Genomic DNA, 21722 nt, shown 5'->3' on the forward strand with positions numbered 1-21722 from the left:
CCTGTTATGTTTGTGTCTGCAATAATAATTTCATCCACATAGAACAGGCCCGTCTCCTGCACCAGAGGGACAAGGTCAATCTGATGAACCAGCACTGGGGAGTTTGCCGGAGGGGGCTGGAGATCCCCGGAGCAACGCACACAAGTCTCCCAGAGGTCAGTGCAACGGAACTGCCAGCTGAAAAACAGCGTGGAGTGGAACTGGGCTCTCAGCGAGCACTTGCAGTCCTCTCCCGTTAGAGCCCTTGTTCCCAAACCTGGGGGGTCTGCAGGCTATGCAGCCAGGAGAGAGACCCCATGAGCCCCTGCACCCAAGCAGTCCCAGGTGCCATGGGTACAAACATCCCACCCAAGATGGGCTCAGCTCAGCCTCGGATATAACACCAGGAGTCACCTTTTAAGTCAATCATTCATCCATGACATGCAATGTCAGCAGCATTTTCAAATTACAGTTTAACTGTGTGTCTTAAGCAAATTATAATGTTAGGCTATAGCCACAGAGAAGATTGAGACTTCTGGACATTACCAGTTTCATTTAGGTTTAAGACCATTTACAAGACCCATGAGAATTATGTGGAAAGCACTGAATCAAGGGATCAAGACGGCTGAATTTTATTCCAGGGTCACTAGCTGAATGAATTTTGATGAATCACAAGTTCTTGGGGCCCCAAATTTCCTCCACCTGTCATGTCAAAGAATGTTCTCTAAGATTCCCCCAACTTCGCTGTTCTACGATTCTACTCCTATGAGAAATGTCAGACTCCCTCTAGGGAGTAGTATATTCTTAACAACTAACTGCTCTCGAGTCAAACTTTTTTGTCAAATAAAATATATTCAAATCCCCAAATTAGTATACAAGGCCCAAATATAAGACCATTAGTGCCTCAGGTGGATCACTGTCCCGAAGAGAGCGAATCCTCCCAGCTGACCAAATTCCCACCACGCCTCCCCACCGATTAGCTACCTGTTGGGGCTGGTCCTCGTGAGACTCCAGTCACAGGTGGTGTTCTTTACCATGTTTTGAAAGCCGATTGTGAAGGACACAGTCATCTTCAGGATCTTGTTCATGTGGCCTTTGTACGCAAGACACAGCTATGGACACCAAATAAGTCCTTCAGTACTATTAGTGCAAAAAGCAGTCATTCAAACAATATGTAGTGAGGAGCCCACATCCCTAGAACCCTGCTATAGGCTCTGAGAGAGTCAGTCCAGTTCCCGCCCTTCCAGAGCTTACTAGTGTAGCCAGAGAGACAAATAACTTAAATTGTTATTTACCTACCTAAATAAAACTGGGGAAAACTACAAATAAATACTTTTTCTGAGGCCAAAAAAAAAAAAAAAAAAAAACCACACGTCATTAAACAGAGAGTTTTTAAATGCTTAGCACTGTGCTCAGCAGTGAGAATTTTAGAATATCTCACTTAAGAAAACCCCTGTTCTAACCCAGTTACCTGTGCAACCTCAAGCAAGTAACTCAACCTCTCTGAGCCTCAGTTCCTCAGCTCTAACTCCCCAGCATCCTTGGTTTCTAACTCAGTTAGAGACAAAGCTATTGGCACAAGAAGACTTTAGAGCAGGAGTTTTCAACCTGCTATCAATATTTTAGGCGCTATTCTGTGCATTATAGGATGTTCAACAGCTTCCCTGGCCTCCATCCACCAGATGCTGATAGCGCTTCCCCAGTTGAGACCACCAAAACTGTCTCCATGCATTGCCAACTCTTCCCTGGGGGGCAAAATCACCTCCATTGGGCGCCCCTGCAGAAGAGATGAGGCTGAAGAAGGGAGGAGCTCAAGCATGAACCATTTAGCCCCAACTCCCACAGCAGCCGGACTAGGAAAAGACTAGAAACGACTGCCATGAGCTCCACCACTCCAGCAAAACTCATTCCGGTTCCCAAAGTGCAAATCAGCTGCACTTCTTTTACAAGGGTGGTGGAGCTATCGAAGCAAAGGATGTAAGAGGTATTTGAGAAATGCATCAGACGATTCAATCCATCAATAATAACAACAGCTAGAGGAACAATAATTAGCCTTCACTGGGTCCTAACTGTGCAGGCACTTTACTACATTATCTCATTTAATCTATACCACAGTCCTGAGAGATAGACCACATTACTGTCCATTTTACAGATGAGTAAATGAAGGCAAACTGTACTTAAGACAGACATGGAAGGCACATTGGGTGTGAAATCAGGATTTAAAACCAGATTGTCCAATGACACAGTCTGCACTCTTAGAGATCAAAGAAAATATTGTAGCGAATAAAACCTTTCAGGGTCTCACAGCTAATACAAAGGCATTTCCATGTAACAACACACAAGTGGGGACCAGTGGTGTCTGTTCATACCTGAAACAGTAGTCGAGAGACCTAGAACCTCAGCCTGAAACACCTTAGGCAGATCACAGCAATCACTCCTTTGTGCTTCTGAGTTTTCAGTCTCGAATCCACAGAGCAATACCAATCCCTACCCACCTGACCCGGAAGCACAAGGGCTGCTACTCACATGTGTATACTGATCTAGCCGATAGCCCTTCTGGGCAGCCGGGGGAGTTACGACAAGGTGTTGAGGCTGACGGAGGCTGAACCTGCCGCAGAAGGGTTCCGTCCCACTGGTGAGGTCCCCATCAGAGTTGGAAACTTCTAGGCCTGGATGCAGTTCAGATAAAATAGAAAGACAGGCGTAGATGTTAAACAAGACAGAGCTTCCCGACATGTGTGCATGAGGACTTTAGAGTATCTCACTTAAGAAAACCCCTGTTCTAACCCAATTACCCATGCAACCTTGAGTAACTCAACCTCTCTGAGCCTCAGTTCCTCAACTCTAACTCCCCAGCATCCTTGGTTTCTAACTCAGTTAGGGGCAAAGTTGTTGGCACAAGAAGACTTTAGAACAGGAGTTTTCAACCTCAGCACTATTACTATTTTAGGGGCTGGATAATTCTTTGTTGTAGGGGCTGTCCTGTTCACCATGATATGGGCCCCTCAGCCCTGGGAGAGCTGGCCACAGCATGAGTGGTCAGCACCCCTGGCTTGAAGGCTCCAGTGATAAGAAACTCATTCTGTGTTCCCTGGAGCCTTGAAAATCCTTTAGCATTTTCTCTGTGTAGCGGGATATGAAAAACTATTGAGAAGCAAAAAGACGAGGAATATCAAGATGGAAGAGGTGTTCAAAAATAACTAGAATTTAGTTCACCTTAGTAGTAGTTTTAAAAACATACCCTCACATTTTAAGAATTTCTTAAGACCACTTTCTTAATTAGTAATTCCTTTAGATGTAATTTGAAGATCAGTATGGTTTTGGCTAGGTTTGCATGTTTCTCACCTATGTCTTTGACCTTTTCCCAGCATGTGGCATGGGGAGTATAGGAGGGTGCTGCACTCTACCTCACAGCCCAGGAGGAATGCCTTTCCTTTCTATTGACACCCACACTGAGCATCACACTCCCAAGCACAGTGCCAGTCCCTCAGCCACTCAGTGACCAAATCCAGGTTGCATTTTTTTTTTTTTTTTTACTCTGTTATCACCTTGGAGAGGAAATGGGGATTGTTCTCATTTTATAGAAAGAAAAAAGACCGTGATGAAAAAGACAGTCAGAATGTGTGAAGCCAGGGACAGCACCTCCTTCAAATCCAAGCCGGAGAAGGATGTTAGCCCAAAGGGGTTCCAGTTTGCATTTTACTGCAAGTAACTCCTCAATGGTTGTTTGAATCTATTACAAAGGAAAAAATGCCAGAAATTTATATCATGAGCATAAAGACCACCCCCAGTTCTCCCACCCCCATCCCTCATTTTTTAAAGAAGTCTCCCACCAGATGGGCTGTGGCATTTGCAGGGATTGGCTGACTAGAGACATTGTCCCAAGTAAGGAAGAAGTTTCCTCTGCCTGACACATTCAGCACCTAAAAAAGTCAAGAGAGACAAGACTAAATGATGGTGCTAATTAAGCCAGAGAGACAATCTAAGAACGCAGGACATTTCCTCCTCAGCTTGTTATTTCCTTCTTATTATAATTTTAACTTTTTGATGCCCTACCATTCAGAAATCTCTGGAGAACACAGCATCATTGCCTAATGAGAACTTTTGTTAGAATAATATAAGTGTCAGTCTCCCTATTTATCTGTGCCCCTTGATAGACAGTAGGAGATGTAACAATTGCCACTGAATGTTGCACTTTCAGCCCCTCTCACCCAAGGGTAGCCCAGCAGGCAGAAGCAGTCCCATGGCATGCACCCTCTCTTGGAGGCTTATGCAGTCTCTGCTTTGTTTCCAACACATTCCGTATAGGGCACATTATACTTTTGCTATGGAGTAAGTTCTATGAAGCTTTTTTTTTTTTTTTTAGACGGACTCTCACTCTGTCACCAGGCCAGAATACTTTGGCATGATCTCGGCTCACTGCAGCCTCCGACTCCCTGGTTCAAGCAATTCTCCTGCCTCGGCCTCCCACGTAGCTGCCATTATAGGCACGTGCCACCACGCCCAGCTAAATTTTGTATTTTTAGTAGAGAAGGGGTTTCATCATGTTGGCCAGGACGGTCTCAATCTCCTGACCTTGTGATCAGCCCGCCTTGGCCTCCCAAAGTGCTGGAATTACAGGCATGAGCCACCATACCCGGCCAGCTTTTAATCTCTTAAATCACTTGTTACTTTCTACTTTGTTCTATGGTTATTTGTGTACATGTTTTACTATTAGACTGTAAGCTTTAGAAGGCAGAGTTCATATTGATTTGTCTTTGTATACCAAAAAGTGAACAACAAAAACTATAATACATAAAAACTGTTCAATGAAAATATGGGTCACAGCTGAGAGACCCAAAGGACATGACCTTTTCAAAGAAGACTTTTAGAGGACCTTGTCTCTTTTCTGGGAAATAAGTTTCTAAAAGAAGACTTACTTGGAACTTAAATTCCTAAAACTAACTCAATGAGTAAGATAATCTCAGGAATAAGACATCACATGTTTGTAAACATCTTCACAATGCTGTTAGACAGATATCCTACTTCTTTGACAGGAAGGTTATAACGACCCCTCAGGTCCCCAGGCTCCCAGTCAGTGCTCCGGCTATGCGGGACTTTATTCCTTCCAGAGTTCAGCTCCATGCGACTGGGAAGACACACAGACCTGTACTTCTGGAAGTCTCTGGGCTCGGGCTCGGATCTGGTGCTTCTCCCGGAGGTAAGTAGTGACCACATCAGGATTCAGCCAGGTGTTGTGAATCTGGACACCAATCCTCATCCCCCTGCTTGGGGCTATCCCATGATGCTCTGCTTCCAGGTAGTACTTGGCTCCACCCAACAGCTCCAACTTGGGAGTCTTTTGCTGCCAGGTCCCTTCATCTCTATTCTGCTCCCAGGAGTCAAACCAGTCAGCAGTGCCAACGCTGATGGAGGCCACTTTCACCTGTGCCCAAATAAGCATATCATGATCAACACTATGAAGCTTCCAGGCATCTCTTTCTCAAACACTAAGTGTCTGAACTGCTACTAACAAGAGAGTTTTGAACTGATCTGCCTTTTAACACATTAACCCAGTTACCTCAGCCATGTGGTTATTTACGCTTCTCCAGCTCTCTATCTACCTGTCTATCTATCATCTCTTTCAATTGAGTAGTACTCAAATGAGAGTAGATGGGCCATGTTCACAGAAGGAACAACCAACCTAAACCCTAGGATTACATGACACTATGGAGAAGGTAGTATTAAGCCCTTCAGAGACCTGGAATGACTTGATCACATCAAAATCTATGACATTTCTCCAACCAACTAGCAAACCAATTTCAGAGAAACATAGTAATAATTTGAGGAAAATATTGTGATTCTTTGTCAACGGCATAACTGCATTTTGGCTGCTGTTAAAGGCATCTTTTCTTATCCTTCAATGTTGATGGGGAATTCCTACATATAGCTGCCTACATCTCCACCCAAAATTAGTGGAAAAGGCACAAGTTTTGGAGTCAGGTAAATTTAGGGTTGAATCCTGAATGTGCCTTTTTGCTATCCAAGTGGATTGGGCACACAATCTTTCTTTCTTTCTTTTTTTTTTTTTTTTTTTTTTTGAGACAAGGTCTCACTCTGTTGCCCAGACTGGAGTGCAGTGGCAGCCACGACTGCCCAAGGCTCAGGTGATCCTCCTGCCTCAACCCCTCAAGTAGTTGGGACTACAGGCATGCACCACCATGCCTGGCTAATTTTTGTGTTTTTAATAGAGACGGGGTTTTATCATGTTGCCCAGGATGGTCTCAAACTCCTGGGCTCAAGTGATCTGCCTGCCTCAGCCTCCCAAAGCACTAGGATTACAGGCATGAGCCACCACGCCTGGCCCACACAATCTTTTTAAGCCTCAATTTCTTCATGTGGAAAAGATACATACACATGTCTTTAGGTATATATGTGTGTATACACACAAACACATACATAATATATATATGCATATATACATACATTTTGCAGAGATGCAGTGAGAACTAGAGGTACAAGTTCTGTAAAAGATGTAGCATAACATTTGGCTTACAGTGAGTGCTCAATAAATAGTAGGTTCACATTCAACCAAATTCTTTTTCAACAATTAAAGTTCCTGATCATCCAATGGCATGTTAAAACTATCTGTAAAACAGAGAGCCTTAACTTTGATTCTTTCTTTCTTCATGGGTATAGGACTGGCAACAGAGAAAAGGAAAATAAGAAGACAGTGAATACCTTGGTCCTTGGTTCCTCTGACCAACTGAAATGCAAGGAAGCTTGGCTGTCTGCCTGAATCCAGAAAGTGTAATTATTTGTCTCTGGAGCCACAAAGAACCCACTGAGCCGTGCTCTGTAAAGCGGAAGAACATAGAGTCAAGCAAGAGTAACCAAGGCTGAATCACTGAGCCAACAAATAGTTGCCCTTGTACTTTGTCCTCTTTTATAGTAATGAAGAAGAACAACCTGATTCTTATGCCACATGATTGTCCAGAATATTCTAGAAAGAGATATAGTAGCTGCCTAGTCTCAATAGCCCAATACATCTCTACACTGGACACAAATCCCCTTGCTGTCATGTCATGTTTGGGAAAGTTGTAGCCACAGCACACAGCTATATGGAGACTTAGCTGATAAAACCACCCACCACAGCTATTGCAGGCCCTGGATCATGGTAGAAGCTCAATCTATAGTAAATATGATTCTTATTATTAGAAATAAAGACAGATTGCTTATTAGAGTTTGCTCTGAGCTTACCAGCAACCGCAACACCTGCAAAGAGTATTTTTCTAATTAAAAATATTATGATCCACAGATAAGAGTCAATTCAAAATGTCAAGAATTTCAAATTAAAACCCATCAAATGCAGCTTTGAAGAAGATTACAGGCAATTTCATAAAACATTTTTTAAAAGATCATATTTTTAATATCTAAATTCCAGCAATCTAATATTATAGGCAGACATAGTTAAGGAACTAATTAGACTGCCCAAATAAATACCGAGAATATTTTCTGATATGCTATTTTCTTAAATCTTCAGATGACCAATATAAAGATGTTTTTAAATTTTGCTTTAATGTATATACATTATCTTTATTTTTGAGAGAATTTTATACCTAAAATAGCTTCAAAAATAAGTATTTTAAAGATCCATCAGTATAATTACATAAACTTACCAATAAATAAATAAATATTCTAATTTTTTAATTTAAAATTTTTAGATTTTAAAGAGATTAATGAGAGAGGGAATGGAAAATTAGTTACTACCTGACCTGTGGTTCCTCGAAACGGCAGTTAAAGGGACATACCCTACAAGACCTACTGTAGAAGTCAAAATGTTCTTTTGCCTTTTGGGGTAGGCTGACTCACTCCTTAACACTCCCAAATACACCAAATGTAGCTGAAAGATTTACCTTTGAACATTATTAAATGGTCATTAAAAACTGTGATAAAGGTGAATTATTAGGTGCTACAATGGACCACAAATTAACTGCCACATTTTTGTTTATTTGTTTCTTTGTTTAAAGACGGAGTCTCACTCTGTTGCCCACGCTGGAGTGCAGTGGTGTGATCATGGCTCACTGCAGCCCCTGACTCCTGAGCTCAAACAGTTCTCCACTTCAGCCTCTCAAGTAGCTAGGACTACAGGTGCACACCAGCACACCTGGCTAATTCTTTTATTTTTTACTTTTTAGAGACAGGGCCTAGTCTCAAACTCCTAGACTCCAGTGATCCTCCTGCCTCAGCCTCCCAAGTAGATGGGATTAAAGACTCAAGCCATAGCATCCAGCCTTAACTGCCACTTTAAAACCATAAACTCATGGTTAAGTACCTAGTAAGCAAGGCTTCAGGAGACACTGCTCACAGATTACCAACCCTACTTGGCTTATTCAATGCCTAAAAATTCTCTAAGCTTTTCATTTCAAATTGAGTTGAAATCTATTAGATTGGTACAAAAATAATTGCAGTGTTTGCCATTACTTTCAATGGTAAAAACCGCAATTACTTTTGCACCAACCTAATAAAATGGTAAAATACTTGGAGGAGGTCACAGACTGGCTGAAATTCACACTCAGGAGTCACAGCCATCCTCTCTAAGAAGGATTTCAAAGGGAAAAGAGAGCCATCATTCAGTAAAGGATCCACCCTTCAACATATACACTGAGAACACACTAAGGAAACAGTATGTCTAGGCAATTTTCAAGCTTTTATATTTTTAAGCTTACTTTAGAATACTAGAAATTTTGGCTACATCCTTGAAGGGACTAAAAAGACTGAAGGAATTACACACCATTAAACGGAAAATTATAGTCATGACGCCATTACTACTACTGAAAACAATGTCTCACAGAACCCGCAAGAGTTTCCTCTGCTCTACAAGGGCCATTGGGTTGACCTTCAGCACTGGAAGGTTGTTCCTACAGTATGCTGCCTAGACTTTGCTCCCTTATGTACCCAAAGGGCATATTCTTGGATCTTTCTTTGGCGTCAACCAGATGTTAGTTTTACCTCTTAACCAGGTACCTAAAGCATGTTTTACCCTGCTGTTTTTCAAGTCTCCTGGCTCAGCTCAATATTCTAGTTGATAATCATCTCCAAAATAGATTGTAAACTAAGTTGTGGAAAATACAAATTTTACATATTGGTCAAAATTTGTCCCCGCACTAGCATGACCAACGCTGATTGAGAATACGGTCAAACTCTGTTGTAGTTGAATTGGCTGGTGTTATAAATTCCTGGAAATCTCGATGTCTTCCTTATCTGTCTCCTAGCCTCACCTATGTTAGTAAAGATGCTTTTGATGAGGACTCCCACTTTTCCTACAACATACCTGAAAGGTTGTCCTTGCTTTGACCAAAACCCAAATGGAGAACTGGCATTAGGGACAATCTGCCACCTGTACCCTGGGGTGGCTTCAGTCAGTTCCAATCCCTCAACAGCATCTCCAACTTCAAAAAGAAGCCCTCGATTGCCTGTAAGACATGTAGACATCATAAACATCACAGGGCACACCTTCCCAAATTGGGGAACTACTTTATTTCAAATTACAAGGTGAAAGATGACCCAGATGCTACCTGTAAAGGTGAGTCAACCTAGAGTCAGACAGAGTAGTTATATGAAAGGTTCTGTAGTTAATATGAAATACAAATGTTTCGGAAAGCAGTAAACATTCCCTGGTGTAGGAGTTAGCCTTTTTAGCAAGAGTGCCTAGAGAAGAGAACCAAGTCCTGGAGAAAATGTGAATGAGCAAACAGAAGCTGAGGCTGAATAAAAGGAGGACAATATGATTGTGTGCTTGTGACGTGGCTTGCCTTTGTGCTTCCCAAAGCCGGAAGTGGGCTTCAGCATCTTTTAAGGCCCAGTTCAGCAGGGAAATTCAATTCTCTAAAGTCCTTTTTTTCCCATAACATTGGCAATCCTTAAGTTTCTCAAGTGTCATGGCCTCAATTTGTAGACCTGCACACAGAGCCAAATATGTGTCATGCTGCTATTATGTGATATTTTAAATGATATCATATTAATTTATATTTTGTATTAAGCAAACTCCGAGGCCAAAGGCACAGGTACAATCAATATTGAATACTAACTTGGGCTAAGGGTAAAACTCTGGAATCACAGCTAGAAGTGTTGCTTTGAGCAAATTCCTTGATGTCCTTGCATCTTCATTTTTTCTCATGCATCAAAATAGGACCAATAATAAAATAGCAAGAATACACTAGGACTAAGGGAAAATATATACTCAAAGAGCCTGGAATACGATAAGTGCTCAATAAAGGTAATTATGGTAATTATTATTTTAAACTAATACTGTTGTTCCTCAATAACTCCTAAAAGGGAGAGGTGGATAAGGAATAAACAGAAAAGTAAGAGTGTATTTTGAAAATATTACTTTAAACCAGGATTTCTCAACCTCAGCACTATTGATATTTTAGGCTGGGTAACTGTTGTGAGGGCGTGTCCTATGCATTGCAGAATGTCTAGCAGCCTTCCTGGCCTCTGCCCACTAGATGTCGGTATCACCACCACCACCTCCGGTCTAACAGCCAAACAGGTTTCCACACATTGCTACGTGTGCCCTGAGGGGCAACATTGCCCCTGGTTGAGAACAATTGGTTTCCGTAGTAATTTGCCCAGCTTCTGTGGAAGAAACTTCAAAAGCCCTTCATAAAGGACATCACTAACTGTCAAAACCAGCTGCATTCAGGAAATTATCCTACCACTACCCAAGTAGCTAAAGCAGGAAATACCCAAAAAGGGAGCAGACTCTATTTCCTGACAGGAAACACACATTATCTCGATTACTTGTTTCAGTAGTTTTGTTTCCTTGGATGGGAGCTTTCCCTGAGTAAAAACTGCAGACCTGGGAGCTGGAGAATTCTCAAGCCAAAACTTTGCATGCATTTTCATACCTGAATGCCCTTTCTTTAGAAAGGTTTTTTTCCCCTGCTGGGCAACTTTCCTTGTAGGTGCTATGCCTCTAGAGTTGACTCTCGCTGCCTGTAGTTTAACCACTAAGTCAGCCTGTGGTTCTGAGCTGGGTAACACACCAACTGCCCTTCATCCCTCACTACACTTGAGTCTTCAGTTCTAATGCTCAGCAGAAAAGTGTTCCAGTGTTGTGCTCTTAATTTGCTGCTGTGGGGTGGACACTTTAAATACAGAAGGACAGCTGGAAGCTGCCTTGTCTCCTCCATTTCTGCCCAGTTCAGGCATAACCTGGTGGCAACATCACAATACATCCCTGTTTCTCAAAGCAGCAGACAGATACCCACAGGGGAGAAGAATTCATATTTAAATACATCCCATTGTGCCCCACTCTCCGGCCTTGTCTAATGCTGTTGTTTTGAGCATAGCCGAGCACACGCTAATGCTCCTGTCTTCTCAGCCAGTGGACATGCAACTGACCCATTGAATGAAGGCGGGCAGTTTGGGGGTTTCCTCCAGTAGCTATAACAATATCTTGAGGGCAGTTATGCTTTCTAGACCATGGTCTCTTCTGGACGGCACTGGTCATACAGCCGGCTGGGGCTAGAAGTGCAGTGTCACTAAGCAGCTGAATAAAACTAAGAGCCTTCCTGAAAGGTGAGCCTTGACAATGGTATCGTCGACCCAGGGCTCACTGAGTTAGCCAGTCAAGTAGATGAGACAGAATTCAAACCCTTTTATTTCTACTCATCAGCCCCTCATGATTAAAGATATACAGAGTTTATTGAACAGCCCTGGTGGCTTCCTTACCTGGCTGAGGGGTGGTGAGCCTCGTATCTTTACCTGGAGCCCGAGTGGTGCACTCAATCTTCCTGGGAGACACATGTCTAATATCACATGGAATGCCTAAAGGGAATTAAAGAAATTTATGTATGTGTGTGTATATGTGTGTATAGGTATACATACACATATACATGTATATGTGTGTGTATATATAATTGTATATATATACACACACACACACATACAGAGAGAGAGAGAGAGGCAGTGGGGAGATGTGATGGCAAGACCAGACTGAAGTAGACAGGCTCCTATTCTAAGGCGAAGGGCTGGGTGTAGATGGAATAGCAAAAGTTGTCACCCCAATTGAAGGAGAAAAGAGAGATTGCAGAGCAGCAGAGGATAGGGCAGCTTGAAGTATTCAGAAGGAAAGCCATGCAATGAAGTGCTCTTCATTGAGGATGTACCGAACCACTTGGCTGAGCATGGGAGATAAGTGTGACATGACAGTGTGAGGACACCCTTGGTGCCACCGACTACAGAAGCATCCCACCTACTACAGGACCTGGCAGAGCACAAGGCTCTAGAAAGGTCCACAAAAGGGTTTGCCAAGTCTGGGGCGCGGGTGATTTCCAGAATAATCTGTATAGCAAATGCCCACCCACTCCTGCTTGTCTATATCAAGATAGTTAACAAGGGAGAGTGAAGAGAGAGGCTGTTTTTAGTAGGAGTAAACCTTTGTTAAGAAGCAGCTGTATTTCTTTCTTTCTCTTCACTCACAAGATGGGGTACCTGAGGGAATTGCCTGTGCATTGTGAGTGTGTCTGCAGGACATTCTGTTCCTGTGACCCATGTACTGCAGGACCGAAATCCTACCTGTTCTCAACCAAACACATGACTTATCAAACATGATAAGTCAGAAGGGGCAAAGCTTGCTTCCTCCTGCATCCCTCATGCCATACAGACATATAAGCTCCTAGGGCATCTAAAACTATGAACTATTTTCAGCCATTTCAGCATAGTTACCTGCAATGGTAACTTGGGCAGAATTGTCAAAGAAGTCTCCTGTAATTGTGATGTCCGTTCTTCCCCCAAGGCTCCCAGTTTCTGGAAACACAGATAATATTTCTGCAAGAGTTTAAAAAAAAAAAAAAAAGTAAGCTTCCAAATATAGATCAGAATATGACCCAGATAATCATATAATAATAGGGTACATTAATAATTTATTTCTTATTTTAACTTTCTAAGTTCAGCAACAGTTGAATTTTTTTCTAGTAGTAACTGTTTAAAAATGCACATAATAAGAAAAAGACCAGAAGTATATATTATCCAGGATCAATATTTGAAAGGAAGGGGAAATGTGGAGTCGTTCATGGTATCAGCAAAAGCCCCTAGGTACCATGATGTTTACTCAGAAAATCTGTCTCCTGACCTCAAGGACAATATTGACAAGTCAGGGAACAATAAGTTACAACACAAGGAGGAATCAACTTTGGGTACACTGGGAAAGGCTTCAGTTCACCCACATGAATCTGTAATTCGCTCTAAGCAGGAGAATGAATTTCACTGTCTTTAGGACCCTCCCATTCTTCCCCACACTGAATGCTCCTTCCCCACATGCACCTCACACCTCATACCCAGTTCTTTCATGCTGCTCCTGATTGTTTAAAACTGCCTACGGTGGCCAGGCGTGGTGGCTCAGGCCTGTAATCCCACAAGTTTGGGAGGCTGAAGCGGGTGGCAGGTGGATCACCTGAGGTCAGGAGTTCGAGACCAACCTGACCGATATGGTGAAACCCCGTCTCTACTAAAAATACAAAAATTAGCCGGGTATCGTGGTGTGCACCTGTAATCCCAGCTACTTGGGAGGCTGAGACAGGAGAACTGCTTGAACCCAGGAGACGGAGGTTGCACTGAGCTGAGATGGCGCCACTGCTCTCTAGCCTGAGTGACAGAGCGAGACCCTGTCTCAAGAAAAAATAAAATAAAAAAGAAAAGAAAAGAAATTGCCTGCAGTAATATGACACATAGTCCCCAGAATTTAGCTTTATCTCATTCTTTCCTCTCCATTATCAAGCTTTGACATTTCTAAGATTCATTCCCTCCAGAGAAAAGAGGAGTTACATTTGTGTAAACTGAAGGTACAAAGGCTAGTGATGAATGGTTACCACTGAAAAATAGACATTTTAGGAGGTTATTTTATAATGCTTTTTCCCATGTGACAAAGCAGAGGAGACATATGGAGGCAAAGATTGATCCCTTATAGTCAGATACCAAAATTCACCACTAATCATAATAACCCCCTGCTTTTAACCTACTATTTTAAAATTTCTTTTTTTTTACACTAGCACTGGAATTTTGTATTAGCTTTATGTGGAGATTAACACATTCTTTTGTCATGCATTCAAAATTACACAGATCAAAGACAAAACAATTTATGAAGTTCTTAAACTTTTAACGTAGTTGTAGATATTTGACAATTTTTTTCAACATTCACAGAGCACCTATTATATGGTATACTAGGGATATAAAGATGAATACAAACTAGTTCTTGTCCTCAAGAAGATCAGCATCATAAAGCAGGTGTGCAAAACTATCATTTAATACCTTGGGTTGGAGAAATGAGAGAGTATATGAAAGAACGAGAAGTTTAGGAGTAGGATGGGAGTATTGAGGTATAGAAGAAAATGTTTAGAGATGACACTAATCTGAGTCTTAAAGGATGAATTAGAAGTGGCCTAGCGAAGAGGAGAAGGAGAGGGCATTTAAAAAGGAAAGATAGCCTGGGCATGGAGAGAAGAAATTGCATAGTGCATGCAAGTGTTGCTGGAGTATGACAGAGAGAGAGATAGAGCTGGAGAAACAGACAAGGAGGACGTCAGAAGTTTGGCCCATTTCTGGTAGGGGAGAGTAAGCCATCAGAGGATGGTGAGTAGGAGGGAACCATGCATCAGACATATGCTTGATGTAGAGAATGTGGGGGAGGGGCTTGAAGGGGCAGAGGGCAAGTCGGGGCCTCTAGAAACCACTGCAGCATGTAACACAAGAGGTGATGGGGTCCAGAAACAGACAGTTGCTGTACAGATACATCATAAATAAGAGATAAAAACTGGCAGAAATTGTGATTGAATGGATATGGATAGGAGGAAGAAAGAGAAATCTTGGATGAATTCCAAGATTCTTGCTCCTCTACCTCTTTAGACGACTTTTGGCATAAGAAGGATAAGCACCACTTTGTCCATTTTAGAGATGCTTAATTGAGGCTCAGAAAGCTTAAAAGGCTTAACCACGCTCAACTAGTGATTGAATGTCAGCCCCCGAGGAGCTCAGCCCAGGGCTCTTCATGGCTGTCCACACCCTCTTTTCCTACAGCCTCCTCTGCTGTGAAGAAGTTCTGGCCTGTGAGTCCTGATCCCAAGAAGACATTGGCCCTGGAAATGTAAAAGCACTGTGTCGTCAGGGATACCTGTCAGCCTATCAATCATTCCAGGGTTTGATAGTGATGGGCAGGCTCACAAAAACCTTGGAGTGGAGTGGCAAGAAGAGTGTACTTCCCACCATATATTGGCTATGGACATAAGATTTGGAATTGGAACTAAACGTTCTAGCACTAAAACCTTTGGCTTTGGAAAAGATGCTTGTTTATCTGAGTCTGTTTCCTCATCTGTAAAATGGGGCTAATGTTAAACCATCTCATAGTTCAGTGAAATAAATATTGAGATTTTATGTAAAGCACTTAACAAGGTCTGACATTCTTCCTGTAGCAGCTATCACTATCACTATCACCTTGGGCGCTTCTTCAAACTTACCCCAAACAGACGAGTTATACTGTTTAAAGAAAGGAAAAATCAGGGTGAAAATTCAGCTGTTGCAGGACTAGGCTATCTAGAGGGCAAATGACATTTGCTCCATGGCCTGCGAATTATCTTGCACTTTTGACAAAGGTAGATTTTGATTGCTTCCGGAGTCTGAACCTACCTCACACAGTTCTTCAGTGGCTGTGTGACTGTATTCCATTCTAGAATCTAAGTATTCTTTAGTAGCCAGCTTTCTACTACCAAATTGAGTTCACAATTCCATGCAAGCTTCCAATTTTCACATTCTTTTTTTTTTAGTATGACGGTTTACTCATCAGATGGTAACAGAACAGCTTAATGTCAATATTAGTCATAAATTGTTGAATGAATGTTCAGAGATGGATGTTGAAGTAACTGGAAAGATGTGCTTTAAGAGTTTTTAAGTGCCACCTTTTTTCTTTTACTTTCAGAACATAGAATAAAGCAAAACTCTCCTTTCTTTTATTCAGTTTATATCCATAGACTTTGTATAGAAGTATATTATCAAGACTCTTTTAATATATTAACTAAACCTGACATGGATACAAGCAATTTAATCTCAACCAAAACCACAAGGCTGTCTATGATTGTAGGGATAGCTTTGGGTGTTAATGGTCATCAAGAAATGGCCAAAAGATAGGGAAGGAGGGGCCAACGTTGAGTGACGCACAAGGGAAGGGGTACTTCATAAAGGGGAATAGTACCTGAGTGTGTCTGGTATAGGAAAAGGTCCTGTTTAGCACTGATCAGCCATGCCTTCTTGCGGACCATTGACCTTCGAAAAAGACAAAGTTCTGTTTTGAATGAAAATAGCATCTGGGATTGCATTTTTTTTAGTCAGCTGCCTGAAAGGAAGATTGGGATCTTCCTTCTATCGATCTTTAGAACAGTTGAAATAGCAGCTCCCTTGGATGACTAGAGAACAATACTACTGGGACAATACTATTGTTTTCTGATATATAAAATTATCATATGGGAATAATGCCTGCTTCATAGAGTGCCACAAATGTTCAATGAAATGATGAGTGTGAAAGGGCCTAGCCCTTAGTTGGCCTATAATCAATACTCAATAGACATTAATTTTATTTCTTCCAAAATGAGAACGAGAGAAAATCTCCATACTTTGGGCTGTAGAGCTATATATAATTGCCACTGCCATTACAATGCAATTATTATCAACTAGACCCTGCACTTTTAACAGAAACACTTGTCAAATTATATAGGGACAGAATGTAAGGTAAGGATTCAGAAATCCAGAATCCGGATTTGTCACTTCAAAGTGTGATGAAATGTGGACCCCTTCCCTTTTGAAGAAGGCACATCCTGGATGGTACAATGTATTTCATGAAACTATGTTCCTTATAAGATACTTGTGACAGTTTTCAACCTACAGTACTTGGAAATTACTTAAGATTTAATTTCCAAAATTCTGCACCACCACCATATCGAAACACACATTGCCTACAGATTAGTGACGAGGACACAATTTTTTTCACCGAAGTAAAAAAAGTCAAGGAGGTACATGAGGTCTCATTATACTATTCTGTTTGTATATGTTTAAAATTTTCCATCGTAAAAAGATAAAGTAAGCAAGATGAGAGAGATAGATAATATAAAATGAAGACAAATTTGCCTATTTCTATACCCAGTTACTTACTTTCCTTTATTAAATACTGAGAAGCTAACATTCTGGGAGCCTGTAACACAAAGAAACACACATTAACTCAGGAATCTGCATGAATCTTCTGGGCCAGGCCATTGCTTTCATAAGCCCAAAGACTCCAACATCATCAAATTACCAACCAAACCTGTAATTTATTTACCCCCCACCACCAAAACAACACCTCATAAGCTTAGCATCATTAGCAATGTGGCCTTCTAGCAATAAAAGGGCAAATGTAGTATTGCATAGCAGGGAAGAGCCCAGGCTAGATGGAGCATCATTTAAATATTGATCTACTGGTAACTAACTTCAATTTTTCTCACCTGCAAAGCCAAAAAATTCCACCAACTTCACAGGTTGGTGGCATTAAATTAGTTTCTATATGAGCTGTTTCATATAGTAGTGTTTTCCAGGGAATTCTTAACAAATAGTAATTATTGTTATTATTATTATCCTCATGTGAACCAATCTTGCAATTGTTTTTGTCTGGATACAGAAAAAGAAATGGATAAGACTTTAAAATTATGTTACTTCTCTAACAGACCGATGTAATCGCCTTCCACATGGCACTGCAGAGTCCCAAGACCATGGTCCTCCTGGATAGGATAACTAAGGAAAAGACAAATGGAGGTAAGAATGACCAGACAACTCACCACCAGAAGATCTGACTCTTTAACCAGGAAAGTAGAAAGCAAAAGGAAAAACAAATTTGCCAGAGAAAATGGTAGGTACTGAAGGTATAATGAGTTCATTAGGGCAAATGCTTAGGGTATTACTAACTAGTGTATATATAGGGTAATACTAGTTAGTAATACCCTAAGCATTTGCCCTAGTACTAACTAGTATTACTCTAAGCACTTGGTCCTTTCTTTTCAAATGTGTCATATGACAAGTATAACAAAACCTTTATTTTAAAAAAAATCTGTTATCAAGTATGAACCCCATAAAGGACAATTCTGACCAAACAAAATGCAGACACAAGGAAGACTACACACAAGTGTAGAATTTGGCTCTACTATACACCAGCCCGAAAAAGTGAAACCATAGGGTGTCATTCTTGTAATGGCCTCAAAGGAAGGGCAACCCACCCTGTCCAGAGTGAAGTAAAAATACAGTAAAACGTTGGGTCTTTAAACTGGAGAGTGTAGAAACTTATTCCTAAATTTTTAAGTTATTTCTACCTTTGGCTAGTCACTGAAGTATAGTGGTTAAGATCATGAACTCTGGGAGCTGATTAGTTAGACAAGGTTCAAATCTCAGGTCTGCCACTTGCTCTCTGTGAGACCTTGTGCAAGTTACTTAACTTCTCTGTTTCTCAAATTCCTCATCTGTAATGTGAGACTAGTAATCATACACACTCCCAAGATTATTGGGTGACTTCAATGTAAAGCATTCAAGCAGAGCTTGGCCTATAGTAAGCCCCTAACAAGTATTAGCTACGTGTTTTCAAGGAAGGTTTTGGCATCCACTTCAATATGCACTTTGAATCAATCCCTGTGTCTTTTTCAGTAGTCTAAAGATAAGGCAGTAAATAGCTATGTGTGATTTATATTTTAAAAAAAACAGATATGTGGTGAGTGGGGAGAGAAAGAGAGTGTGTGTGTGTTGTATCCATGTGGAAGAACTTACAAGCATATGCATTGGCAAGATAAATAAGACACTCACCAGCTTCCCGTCTGCCTATTTACAAGAGAGCAAGGAGTAACCCATTTGTCTCCTTGAGCTTCCAAGATCACTGGGCTGGATTTTGAAAAAAAGAAAAAAAGGAAAACAAAAGACAAGGGATAATTGTGCAATGCTCCCAATAAACATTCCTCAAAAAACTCAGAGGAAACATGGCTATGAACATTCTCCTCTGGATTTTTCTGCACTATTGCAGGTGGCTGAAGGCGGATGTCAAGTCAAATTCTCAGCAGAGTAGGGGTGCACTCATGGCTCATGCTTTCACACTAAACAGAAAATAGTTCTCCCTTCCCAAAAACCTTCATAATCTCCACACTGGCTACATTGGTTCCACACAGAGATAATATTGCATTTATGCCTTTATTCCCCCTTTCAAAGACTATATCCCAGATGATGGCTGGGATGGGACCAACTAGCAAATGTGGCACATTCCCAAGGATGTAGTAGGAGTTTCTACCCCCTACAACAAGAGTAGTTTTCTAGTAAGGTAGGTTGACCATTGCTTAATGCCAGAAATGTAAATCCTGAGAGTAATCAGATCATGTTCTCTTCAACTAGGGCAAAATCAGACAAATGGAATAGAACAGAAGAGGATGCCCCCAACCCATCCCAAGTGAAGGAAAAATTAGACACCATGTATAGAATCTACGCAGCTGAGCATATAGTAAGATTATTTTCCGTCTACCTTATAAATCCTCAGTACAGTTGCTTCATTTGTTGAATGATTACAGTTGCTTAGAGCTTCTTACAGCCTCTACAATTTCAACACTTTTTGTCTTGTTCTCCTCTCTCTCTAGTGTGGATGATTTAATAGTAACACTTTCCACCACATCTCCAGTGAAGAAAGTCATGTTGACATCCTAATCATTCCCAGAAAACATTAAAAGCTCTATGGCTTTTAGTACCTGTGTCCACGTTTTCCTCTGATCCCACTAATACAATTTTTAAAGCACAAATGGATAACAACCAAATAAGAAAGTTATAATGGGCTTTTGGGTTTACACATCATTTTATAAAGAATCTATTTCAGCCTCAGAAACAAAGGAAGGAAGGGTGAGAATTCAAAAAGAAAATCCACAGATGCAATTACAGTTCATTTCACACTGAGCCCAGAGTGACTAGTTGTCAGTAAATAAATGGACCAACTTAATCGACCAGTTGCAATTACATTAGCAAAGTTTGCTGAAGCCCAGCTCATGAGGGACCATAAACTGCAAAGAGGAAAATAGCAATTCTGTGCCAACTGCTTACAATTTATTGCCATCAGGGAAGCTGGTCCCAGGAAGCCGTGCAGCATGTATGTAACTAGTTAAACACAAAAACAAACACACGCTTACCTATCAATGTATTCAGCATCAAAATCAAAAGTTTCCAATCTTCCGGTCATAATCCAGCCATATACATGTATTAGTTTTCCTGTTTGAAGAAGGAATTTTTTTTTAATTTAATGGACTCAGCTCAAACTCAATGTATAATTTAAAAAACCATGTTTCTTTTTGGTTACATATACTCAATATGGCAAAACAGGTCATGACCCAGAAAATTAATACTTTTAATAAATTGTACAACAGTAAGGTCAAGGGTATGATTTAGTGATAAATATTATAAAATATAAAAGCTAAAATAAGCTATTGTTTCCATCACAGACTTAATCATCTATGCATGGAGCACAGAAGGAATAATGGGTCTTCTTCACAGTCTCAAAGTGTGAACGTTTCAGAAAGAAGGGGCTCGTCACCACACACTGCCCTGTTCCATTCTCTTGGCTCTGTGGAGACCATCCATCCAACTGAGATTTAAGAACATGTGCCTTGGGTGCTCCAGGCTTCATGAGGCTTTCCTCTGGGCACTTGCTAAAATGAACAGGCTTTTCATATGAAGAGGCTTATATCACACAATCTGATGGGTCTTCAGGGATCCCAAGTATATGCCTTCCAAATAATTAGAATATTTAACCGTGTCTACTTAAACCATCACAGGCAATGTTTACAGGTGACAGAATGTGGGTTAGGGAGATAAACCTCAAGTCAAAGAATAGAAGAGAAAAGGGTACTGAGGGACTAATGAGGTCATGAAATCCAGAAAACTGAGCCTCTTTATAGACATTGAAGGCCACCAAAGAATGCAACCAAAAAGATGTTCCCTTCATATTGCACTTGTGTGTTATTAATAAGAACTGACTTTCATCTGCATCTTTAGTGAATGACTCTCACTAAAATAATAGAAACCTTCCGGAAGGTATTACGGCCACCATTTTGTAGGTGCATGGGTAGAATGACCTAATAACAGGCAAAGGTCACAGAGTTGGCAGAAACCTGGAGTCTCAAGTTTCCTGTTACTGCTAAAAAAAATTCTGGCAGAATAATTCTAATTTCAATAGGGCCAAATGATCAATACCCTAGCCTCGGTGAGTATGACTTCTAGCTTTGACAGGCACAATTTTAAAACTAACAAAAGGTTGTAGAAATTAGGAATTTCTGTGGGTTTTTGTTTTGTTTCTAAACAAAGATAGCCAACAGAGGCTGACAAATGGCCACACCAGAACACGGTGCTGGGGGATTCCATGTCATACTGGAAAACTGCTAACCACGTATACAAACCCAACTGCTCAGAAAGCATCACCCCTCTTGTCCCTACCACCTCCCCCATCTCCCTGGCTGCTACACTGGGCAGGCTTCCCAAATGAAATGAGAGTATTCATCTGGAAAGTGATTATAAAGATGCAGCCGTATGAATCCTGCCCAGGGGGACCACTCCAACCCAGCCAGCCACCAATCCTTTCCCCAGAAGGTGGAAGAGACACGGAGCAGAACTCCAGCTTGGTGGGAGAAATGGGCTTGGCAGATCTGGGTGCCAGCTGACATTCCATTTCA

General features: G+C 41.2%; 1 protein-coding gene across 1 annotated transcript in view; it reads right to left on the reverse strand.

Moving 5' to 3' along the window:
* PKHD1 (PKHD1 ciliary IPT domain containing fibrocystin/polyductin) overlaps window positions 1–21722 on the reverse strand; it is a 463584-nt gene that overhangs the window by 429575 nt on the left and 12287 nt on the right. Inside the window, 15 exon segments of the mRNA XM_050789247.1 lie at window positions 2–177; window positions 964–1091; window positions 2506–2648; window positions 3622–3712; window positions 3813–3902; window positions 5126–5404; window positions 6700–6814; window positions 9293–9434; window positions 11698–11793; window positions 12694–12795; window positions 16208–16278; window positions 17161–17200; window positions 17711–17775; window positions 18832–18906; window positions 20187–20265. Coding sequence (XP_050645204.1) covers window positions 2–177; window positions 964–1091; window positions 2506–2648; window positions 3622–3712; window positions 3813–3902; window positions 5126–5404; window positions 6700–6814; window positions 9293–9434; window positions 11698–11793; window positions 12694–12795; window positions 16208–16278; window positions 17161–17200; window positions 17711–17775; window positions 18832–18906; window positions 20187–20265 — 1692 coding nt within the window.

This window comes from Macaca thibetana, chromosome 4 (genome assembly GCF_024542745.1).
Source record: "Macaca thibetana thibetana isolate TM-01 chromosome 4, ASM2454274v1, whole genome shotgun sequence".
Taxonomy (NCBI): Eukaryota; Metazoa; Chordata; class Mammalia; order Primates; family Cercopithecidae; genus Macaca; species Macaca thibetana.